At 38.4% G+C, this 11,212-nt stretch overlaps 1 protein-coding gene across 1 annotated transcript; it reads left to right on the top strand.

Annotated features, from left to right (window-relative positions):
• The first annotated feature begins 7,008 nt into the window (after positions 1-7,008).
• LOC120488192 (UDP-glucuronosyltransferase 2A2) lies at positions 7,009-11,200 on the top strand. The gene is made up of 2 exons (XM_039684764.2): positions 7,009-7,210; positions 9,220-11,200. The coding sequence occupies exons 1-2, from the start codon at positions 7,133-7,135 to the stop codon at positions 10,828-10,830; spliced, it is 1,689 nt and encodes a 562-aa protein (XP_039540698.2). The 5' UTR covers positions 7,009-7,132; the 3' UTR covers positions 10,831-11,200.
• The last annotated feature ends 12 nt before the right edge of the window (positions 11,201-11,212 follow it).

The following is an 11,212-nucleotide window of genomic DNA, read 5'->3' as shown; positions in this document are numbered from 1 at the left end:
CTGAGTGCAAGCAAAAGGATTTTTCCGCTTCCCTCTTTCTCTGTCTCTCAAAACCGCCCTCAATGCATCTTCCTGGCATTGTTATGTAATTATGTCATTGTTTGTTTATGTGCAGTAAACACAGTAATACTTACATAGCTCGCAAGGATTATGAGAACACGCTACGGGCATGCTCATAATTGTCTCATTTCATTAAATAAATGCTAACTCGTATGAAAGTTGATGATCATTTGTTGTCTTTTGCTATGATACAAGTGTCCCAGGAATAGAAAGCTAACATGACTGTATGAAAATTAGAATATTTACCTTAAATTTGGTTGTTCTGCAGAAGTTTTGATCCAAAGCTTCTGCAAGTCAGAATGACTCTGGCTTCCCCACAGCATGTGCATTGGCAACAAGGAATAGACCAACAAAAACTGTGAAACTGGTGAAAAAGGGCCCAGAATTGGAAAGAAATCCAAATCCAACACGTGCCACAAACACCAACCAACACCCTGATGAAGGCCAGTGGGCCGATACGCGTTGGTGTTTTTTAATCGTTTAGCCCTAGATTATTTAATAAAGGCTTTTTTCACTTTTGTAACCCTGAGTGCCTGGACTTGGATTTCTTTCCAATTTTTATGAACTTTCAACCCTTCCAAGAGCACCAGAGGATACAAGGGACACCAGCAGCGCTCCAGCGTCCTTTTGTTTAGTCTTACAAGGGCACAGAATTATTCATACATCATGTGTAACTAACTTTGTAAAGTTCAGTGCACAATCTGGGACAAATTTCTGAATGGTTTCATCACAGGTCTTTGATAGTTCAGCGTGACATGCTCACTGGTGAACAATTATTTGCCCTTGTGATGAATCTTAGCCTCCAACGAAGTTCTGACAGTGTCAGAAATGATGCATCAAAATCCTGCTGCGTGGCTGCTCCTAAGAGAGTTGTCGAATTAATAATTAACGATTCGAACAGCAATTGATGACGTACTCTGTGTGAGAGAAAGAAAATACAAGTTCAAATTAACATAATGTTGCAATATCTTATTAGTTTTTTTCTTTAACATAATAAAACCTACCTCAAGTTTACTTTTGAAAAAAGATCGATCCACAAAACATAATCAACGCTGTCAATCGCTTGTATATCACACGGTCCCAACATAAAATTCCACTGGCTTTCATGCAGGAGATTTGGTAGATGCCCCCCAAACTCTAAAGCAACATACATTACATTTAAGACAAACATTTTTGGCATGCAAAAAAAAACTACACTGGATGCACCAACCTTAAGCGAAGAGCTCAAGATCTCACATCCCGCTGAAGCAGGTGGCAGATGGTTTCCTGAGCTTGCTGGATTATTACAGTCCTTTCTGGCCATTTATTTCATGTACGTCAGGTCTGAAAGAAGACCTGCTTGGAAATGCACAGCCTTGGGCTCGCAAGACAAGCATTGCTAGTTCATGGTACGATATTCTCTCTATGTAGGACACCTGGGTCTGATTCTCAGCCAACGCAAATGATGTTCCAGCACAGCTGCTGGTGCTAATGCTTAATCTCGAGTTGCGGAGAATGGTGAGGTGTTGCTGAAGTTAGCATGCAATCAAAACCAAAAAAAATTACCCGTTAAAAGTTTGTATTTGTAATCATTCATCAAGTATCATAACTTGTTCCTTAATCAAATAAATAAATAAAAGCAATGCTTTATCTGCTCCCATAAAACTTGAATATAAGCAACGTTTTCATCAAACAAGGAAGGTTTTGGACGTGCGCACAATACTTTGAATTATTAATTTGTTCCTTATGCTGGGCTTACACCAAAGGATTTTCAGTCTCAGACTACAGACCGGCAGTCTTTAGGAATCTCGGCGCGCTCCCGTCATCTCCATCTTTAAATGTGAGGTGATAATCTGCAGTCGACGACCCGATTTATGCCAGTCTTTCTCTAGTCTTTCATATCAAACATGTTTGATATTATCGTAAGTCCTAGCGTAGTCCTAGTGATGTAAAACAATCAACAACCAATAAAATGGAGGTTAGCGTTTCCGCCTCTCACACCAGAGACACAAGTTCGAGACCCACTCATGGGAGCTGTCTCACAGGGAGCCGGCTGGATGTGATGGTGATTACACATTGTTTCCTGATATTGACTTTTTTCCTTACCATAAAAGTTTTTTATATTTACTAGGGCTGGGCGATATGGAGCAAAAAATTAAAGCTCGATATATGACAGAAAGCAGAACGTGGGTAAATATACATAGCCGTATTTACCGCACTTAAGGCGCAACTTCAATGAATGACCTATTTTAGAACATTTTTCATATATACGGCGCATTGGATTATAAGGCACATAAGATACTACAGTCACATGTTTGACTGGGTTTACGTTACGCATCCACTAGATGTGCTGGGAACGTAGCGCAGTGCGCGGCGCCGGAGGTGAGGTGTTTATTAGTGTTAGCACGTAACTTACATTCGCAACAGCTGGCTGTTTTGAATGAGACGACCCTGTTACTGTGAACGGGACTTCAATACGATTTCCACGACGCATGCGCGAGAATTGCGATCTCCTTCAACTACTTCAGTTCAGTTCTCGCGCATGCGTCGTGGAAATCGTATTGAAGTCTCGTTTCAGGCCAACAAGGAAGAAAAGGAATAATCGAATAAAGTCGTTATTTTTGTTTGTTTTTTCGCACAAAAAGTATTCTCGTCGCTTGATAAACTTATAGTTGAGCCACATGGAATATTTAAACATTTTCTTCATTGACTTTCTGGGCCGACAAGTGTCATTCCCTTAGGAGCCTATGTGGTTGTTACACAGCTCTCAAATTTAATCAAAAATATCTTCATTTGTGCTCCGAAGATGAACGAAGGTCTTACGGGGTTGGTACAGCATGGGGGTGAGTAATTAATGACTTAATTTTCATTTTTGGGTGAACTAACCCTTTAAGTGATTCTTTGTCCCACCGTACACAACAGTTTAAAACGAAATGTGCGTTTTCTCCATGCTCTTGTGGTTTGTGATGCTGTCATGGGACATGATGAAGATACGGGAGGGCTTGCTGACTATCTCAGTGAGTCATTGAAACAGAGAGAAAGTTGATCATTGGCTTCAGGGAAGGAAGGCCGTGAGGAGCTCTGAGCGCAGTGACTCAAACCGTGGCCACGGTGCCCTTGACGGCGGGCGCAGTAATGCGACAAGAACAGAGACTTTTCCAGCCCTCCCTATGTAATTTACTTCCTCCACTGTTCTTCTCCTCCCTATGCCTTCGCCAGCTGAGAACAACAAGCCCCTTGAGTCAGTCACAATCCCCCAGAGAGATGCATGCGTCCTGCTCAATCTTGAGCAAGGGGGAAAATCTGGTTTCTTATCCAATTTTACTTGAAAGAAAACATAATGTACAGATAAACCTCAGGCTGGGCCAGACAGACCATGATGTTAGCTAGAATGATCTTACAAGCTGTGTTTGCATACATGTGCTCAAGTGTCTGTATGTATGAACATGTGTGTGTTATTCTGGAGGTCAACCTAGGAGGGTTATCTAGGAGAGGAAAGGCAATAGCTGGTAACTTAAACGCAACCGCGAAAAGCGTTAAAAACAGCTGTCCAGTCATTTCACCATCAGCTCGCTAGTTACACAATGCATTCGCACAACATAAATTACACTATCACAAAACTATTTTATTATTTATGCATTCATTTTTTATTATCTTGTTGTGATGTGTAACAAGACTAAAATATTTATGCATACAATGCATTTTTCTTAATGTCTCCTGGAATGTTTTTTTTTTCACAGACAAAAACAAATTGCTTCACTAGTGGCCAAAATTGATATGCTAATTGTTAAGGTACAAAAATGTGTTTTCTTTTATTGCTCTACAAATACACCAAAATTATGGGAATAAAAAAAAAAACATTAGATGATTGCAAAGGAAAAATAAAGGAAAAGAGCCTATTTCTACCACATTATCATCATGCTTTGGTAAATAATGAACTTTAAAGTAACTTAAGTAATAATTATTACACAAAAAGTCAAAATTATGACATAAAAATACAAAATAATTAGGATTATTAATTTCAAAGATATTGATACTGATAAATTGAAATAAAATAATCAATATAGAGCCAATTTATTGGGCAATGCTTGTGAAAAAAAATACATTTTCACCTTCAAATTCTGTTTTAAGTTAGAAATTTTATTTCATAATGTGCAAGCAATGCCCAAAAGGAAAAAATATGTTTCTGTACAGCTGAAGAGTAGGAGATTGTCATTTTCTTTCAATTCTTATGAATTAAACATTATGTTGTTTATAAACCAAAAGTTATTTAAATGAATAGTTGTTTTAGGTCACGGTTTTTATATTCAGTGATTCATGCCATGGATTCACTTGTCCAATAGGAGTGATTGTTGTATCTGTGGAGGCCGTAAACCTCAGCATGGGAAATCAAGATTTATATGCTTGCTTCCTACTGCACGTACAGGACACACACACACATACACACACACACTAATGTGCCAAAGCATACTATTTTGATGTCAGAATGGTACCTGCCCACAGATCAGTGTGTTTCTATGTATGTGTGTGTGTTTTGTGTTTTCCACCCACCACACAGAACGATGTGTCAGTCTTAGTTTGCGTTGCAGGCTGTTTCTAGATGCGCACACATTACTCAGAATCTGTGTTTGAGATCTAAAGGACATGTTACTGTTTGAATTAAATCTGCGGATAGTCTCTGCTATATTCACACACAAATACATACATATACTCACTTGCCTATATCATGTATACAGTATATACAGAATGTTAAGAACATTATGTTTGTGACCTGATGAACATTAGATGAGGCGGTACAATCAGAGCACTTAATGTTTATAAAAACCACCATCAGCTGGCAAACACACCATGTAGCCATGGCCTGTGCATTACGTTAAGAGAAATGTAATATTAATAATACTTAAATGTTTATATGCCAAATACATTTTTCAGGACCACGATTTTTTCAGCAGATTGTTTCTTTTTTGTTTAAAATCTCTAATTAAACTAAACAACACATTTGTTTAATGTTTCATTTGGACCATTTTCAGTCTTTCATGATGTATTTTAACATTTTTTAACATTTCCATTCACCTATTAGCATATCAAATGTGGTTACCATCTCTTTTAAGTACCGTTTATTTTGACATGTATTGTTTTTATATAACTAATGATTGTGGATCAAGAGGGCAAACATTTAGATGTTACATTTTTGTGACACAACCATCCACTGACGTAGCAATGTAACCTTTCCTTCATCATGAAAGATAGTCAAAACGGTCCAAATCATTTTATCTTATTTATTTATTCAGGACAGGGCACATTAATGAACAATCTTACAGTCACGTAGAGACTGTAAATGAACCAGGTTATAGCATAAATTCTCACTTTCATCTGTCAAAATATTAACAATTTAATCATAAATTAATCATATAAGACAAGTGTGTGCAGTGGTGTTAGTCTCCATTTTAGTATATCTGACCTTTTAAAATGAACATGAAAAACCTTAAATGTACTAAGGGTTGATATCGAATTCAAGTTCAGTTAGTGTTCATTTGTAAATGTCGCCACCCTGTGGCCTAATGCTGTTACTACTATGACAGCGAAGTATTTGCTCAAGATAAATATGACATTGTTACAAATAATAACACAAATCAGTAATCTAAGACTTGTCGGCACCAACTAGTAGTATATATACATATAGAAGAATGATGAAAAACACATTTACTTACATTTTGTAGGGTTTAGGCTACCGTGACAGGTCGCGACGTAAACTTACAAACTAAAAAATAACCAGACGTTCACCTCATTTGAGAAAATGCAGGTCGAAGTTTGCAATCTTGCAAACACTCTTGGTGTTTGTATTACTACTTCAAAGTTGCACGCAGTAGCCTACAGCTTTTTCATGACTTTCCTGAATAGTCAAAGTTTAGGAACTGCTCGCCGCTCTCGATATGCGCATGCTCAATGCGTTTGCCGCGTTAAAACGTCATCTTTGATGGCCCGAGCGGAAAAAAAACCTAAATTTTAAATAAAGTAATCTTATCTTATAATTTAAATATTAATACTATTAAATATGCCTTATTAGAACGCTATCATACTGTTTTTTGTTTTTTCTTTAATCATTGATTAACAGTTGAGCTACAGAAGATTAAGTGATTTTTATTTTATTTTATCTAAAACTAATTTACTCTCATATGGTTATAACAGCTAATTATTCATTAACATCATGTTCTCATATTAGTAATTATAATGGAGATTTTTTTTTTTTCTCAAATGAAGAAAGCACCAGTGATGACAACACCCGTGACAAAGGCCATGTTTAAAGTAATAACCCACTGAAAAAAATAATAACTTTAAACATAGGCTATGTAAAAGTAAATGAGTAACTTTTCAACATGGTGGTAAAAAGAGCCTCTTACTCTGAACTTTGACCTGGAAAGTATTTTTCCACAACTTTTTGTATTTTCAAGCATTCATAACACCAACGACAAGAAATCAAAGGACAAACATTCATTGAATTATTTATTTACTTTTTTTTTTTTTTCCTTTTTTGCACAACACTTAGATCTTGTACTTAGGCCTATGTTTAACCCCCCAAAAAACAAAATAAGTAATAAATAAGACACTTGACATTTTTTTTAAATATCCAAAAAGCAGAGTGAAAACAGTTCATAATATTTAATAAATGGTTTGATAGAATGATGCCTTTTACATGGAATTTCTTTATATTTTGAAATATTTTCTCGTCTGAAAAACATTCTGAGACTGACCCCGTTATTTCTTCTCGCTTCATTCTGTTGTCATGCATGCTTCACATTTTAATCAGTATATCTAAGATTATATAATATTATATCTAAAGCATTCAACAATAACCATGTTGCCATCATCCTTGAACTGTGACAGAAAAAAAAAACAGTAAACAGATGATTCAGTTTGTACTCTTGACACGTACACTGGAGAAAGCATTTGTTTTGTGTTGAAAACTCTTTGAATACATTTACTCTGCTTTAGGAGGGAGGGAGGTTTCTGTGAAACAGAAACACGCTTCACACAAACTCAAACACACTGCTGCTGTAACAACCCCTACTTTCCTGGGATTACCTCCACTGTTATGCAACTCAAAAGCTTGATCTGGACTTGGAACCAGACTGAACAAACCACAAAGAAGAGGGAAAGGCAACAGAAGAAGGTAAAATAGCTTTATTAAGTTTCAATGCAACAGTAAAAAGACCCTTTACCATATTACTATCTGATTGTACAGTTTTTGTTGCAGCACAATTGTCTTGAAATGTAAAAAACAAAACAAAAAAACTTTTATTTCTTTTGCATGTTTCTCATGAAGGAATAGCAGTTTACAACATTCAAACTTTCTGCAAAACCTCAGCAAAAAGTCACATCTGCTTTAAATCACACGGCCTGCTCAGGGTTTTAGAAACATTTTGTGTGTCTATTCATGCACTCAAGCATGAAGTATTTCCCAGGGTAGAGGAATGAGTTACACACTGGAAAAAAAAAAAAAAAAGCTTTGGTGTAGGATTTCTTCACAAAGGTTTTGCTAGGAAATTTCATAATTACAAATAAACAGCAGGTAACACATTGACATTTTTAGGTATAAAGACTGAAATCTTTAGTAAAACATACAGGCTACTCCAATAATCTTTGTTTACTTCATAAAGTGCACTTTAAAATAAGGTCCCATTAGTTAACGTCAGTTAATGCATTGACTAAAAGCAATACAGTACATTTGTTACAATATTTATTCATCTTTGTTAATGTTAATCAAACAACAACAACCATTCATTGTTAGATTCTGTTAGCTCGGGTTCATTAAATAGGCTAATATTAACAGATACAACATTGTTATTAGTAAATTCTAGAAGTATTTTTCACTGCTAGTTCATGTTAACTAATGCAAACAAATGAAACCTTGTTATAAAGTGCTACCAAATAATGTTGGATTGTGAAGAAACATTTCTAACAGTTTCTGTTGATGAAATTAGTTTAATTGTGTCATATTAATGTGCAAGTTTACCTAAAAATGAAAATTCTGTCATTAATTACACACACTGATGTCATCCAAACCTGTAAGACTTTCGTTCATCTTCTGAACACAAATGAAGATCTTTTTAATTAAATCTGAGAGGTTTCGGTCCGTCCATTGACAGCCATGCTACGACCTTTTTCACGCTTAAAAAAGTTCAAAAAGAGACTCAATCACTTTTTAGGATGAACAGATTTAATTTAGGCTTTCATTCACATATGAACATTCATAAACGCACACATAGTTGTGGTAAACAGAAGCATGTTTGCCTGACGTGCGAGAACCAATGAGGTTCATTCTCGTGTTACGCATCACGTTTGAACTTCAGCAAGAACCAATGAGGTTCGTTCTCATGTTACGCATCACGTTTGAGCTTCAGCAAGAACCAATGAGGTTCATTCTCGTGTTACGCATCACGTTTGAGCTTCAGCAAGAACCAATGAGGTTCATTCTCGTGTTACGCATCACGTTTGAGCACGTTTGAACTTCAGCAAGAACCAATGAGGTTCATTCTCGTGTTACGAATCACGTTTGAACTTCAGCAAGAACCAATGAGGTTCATTCTCATGTTACGCATCACGTTTGAGGTTCAACAAGAACCAATGAGGTTCATTCTCGTGTTACGCATCACGTTTGAACTTCAGCAAGAACCAATGAGGTTCATTCTCATGTTACGCATCACGTTTGAGCTTCAACAAGAACCAATGAGGTTCATTCTCGTGTTACGCATCACGTTTGAACTTCAGCAAGAACCAATGAGGTTCATTCTCGTGTTACGCATCACGTTTAAACTTCAGCAAGAACCAATGAGGTTCGTTCTCATGTTACGCATCACGTTTGAACTTCAGCAAGAACCAATGAGGTTCATTCTCGTGTTACGCATCACGTTTGAACTTCAGCAAGAACCAATGAGGTTCGTTCTCATGTTACGCATCACGTTTGTCTGTTCACGCACGTAAAGCAGGTTCGGTTGAGCTTCTGTGTATGTTTGCTGATCAATGTTTAAATGTGAACAAAAGCCTAAATTCAGTCTGACAGAAAGCTCTTAGATTTGATCAAACGACATGAGGATGGGTATTTAATGACAGAATTTTCATATTTGGTGAACTTGCCCTTTAAATCTGTCTGGTAAACATTAGTGTTTTTATGTGCACTAGGGAGCAATGAAGGTCCTCAAAGCTTCACACTATCTTCTGGCTCTATCCGTACTATTCGCCACCGATCTTCCCTCCGCTCTGGCTGGAAAAATCCTTGTTTTCCCAGTAGACGGAAGCCACTGGGTCAACATGAACATACTGATTGACGTCCTCCACTCCAGCGGTCACGAGGTCACCGTGGTGCGAACCGCCAGCAGCTGGTACGTCAAGGAGGATTCCCCACACTACACGTCCATAACCGTGACCCTCCCGGAGCCCATTAGCATCGAGCAGCAAGATTTCTTCATCTCGTTCCTGAGTGAAATGCTCAAGATACAGGAACGTGGAGCATCCCCACTTGCATTCGTGCAGTTCTATAGGCAGATGCTGTCGGGTCTCTACAACATGCATCGGCAGGCAAGTCAGCTGGTTGTGGAGATTTTCGAAAACCCTGCGCTGATGAAACAGCTGTACGAAGAACGTTACGACGTTGTCCTTGCCGACCCGGGTCTGCCTACGGGTGTGCTGGTGGCTCATAAACTCGGATTACCCATGGTGTACAACGTGAGATGGATCACGAGTGGAGAAGGGCACTTTGTTGTCGCACCTTCTCCGGTTTCATACGTCCCTGCTTCAGGGAGCAACCTATCGAACCACATGTCCTTCGGGGAGAGGGTCAAGAATATCTTCCATTATGTGCTAAACATGTACATCGACCACTTCGTTGTCAGACCAGAGTATGACAAAGTAGCCGCACGCTACTTTGGACCGGAAACTGATTTCTACCACTTGCTGCAAGGTGCGGATATTTGGCTCATGAGGTCGGATTTCATCTTCGAGTTCCCGCGTCCAACCATGCCCAACGTCGTCTACATCGGAGGCTTCCAGTGCAAACCCTCCAAACCATTACCGCCAGACCTGGAGGAGTTTGTGAACGGTTCAGGTGAACACGGGGTGGTCGTAATGTCACTGGGTACGCTCGTGAAAGCTCTCCCTAGTGAAATCACGTCTAAAATCGCTGCCGGATTTGCTCAGCTTCCCCAGCGAGTCATATGGAGGCACATAGGAGAACGTCCTCATAATCTGGGCAACAACACTCTTCTGGTTAATTGGTTTCCTCAGAACGATTTACTTGGTCACCCTAAAACGCGTGCATTTGTTGCTCACGGTGGAACGAATGGCATTTATGAGTCTATCTACCATGGCGTTCCAGTGGTTGGCATTCCCTTGCTTTTTGACCAGTTCGAGAACATGCTGCGTCTCCAGGTACGAGGGGCCGCTAAAGTACTCGACGCTACCAAACTGGACAGCCAGAGCTTTATGGCGGCAGTGCAGGACGTTTTACATCAGCCGTCATACAGGGAGAACATGCAGCGACTCTCTAGGTTACACAAAGACAAGCCCACGCAACCTCAGGATAGCGCCCTCTATTGGATAGAGTATGTAATGCGGCACAAGGGAGCGGCACATTTACGGACCGAGTCTTATAAGATGCCCTGGTACTCATATCACTCTTTAGACGTCATGGCCTTTCTGCTAGCAGTGGTGCTGACAGTAGGGGGAGCTGTGATCCTTACAATACGCTATTTGTGTTTGTGTCTGTGCAGGAGAAAGAAATCAAAACTTGAGTGAAGCATTAATGAACATAAATAATATTTGATGAACAATAATAACACTTTCTATGAAGTCTGTATTTATAATGCATTGTAAGGCTGTTATAAGGCATTATAATGCTTGTATACTTAATAAATTAATGAATGAAACCTTTATTGTCACATCACTAACAACACGTGCCGTAATGAGTGAAATTCTTAAGATACATATTTGCATTGCTTAAGATCTACACAGTATCTTACTACATTTTTTTTACTGCTTAAAGCGACAAATACAATCTTTGTAAAAGGCTTTATAATGTGCTTACTCATTTAGAAGTGCTGCTTGTTTGCTTTTAGTTAAACAGGCTAGATCTCTTTTTAAAGCATTAAACTTAAGGTAAACTTACCTCAATGTGAAA

Source organism: Pimephales promelas, chromosome 22 (genome assembly GCF_988280905.1).
Source record: "Pimephales promelas chromosome 22, fPimPro1.hap1.1, whole genome shotgun sequence".
In the NCBI taxonomy this organism is placed as follows: Eukaryota; Metazoa; Chordata; class Actinopteri; order Cypriniformes; family Leuciscidae; genus Pimephales; species Pimephales promelas.
The sequence above is the reverse complement of the archived record's forward strand: the minus strand, read 5'-3'. Positions and strand labels throughout refer to the sequence as shown.

Coding starts and splice junctions, on each gene's coding strand:
- LOC120488192 (XM_039684764.2), top strand. CDS start 7,133: ATGCAACTCAAAAGCTTGATCTGGACTTGGAACCAGACTGAACAAACC. Junction 7,211..9,219: donor GGGAAAGGCAACAGAAGAAG/GTAAAATAGCTT, acceptor TATGTGCACTAG/GGAGCAATGAAGGTCCTCAA.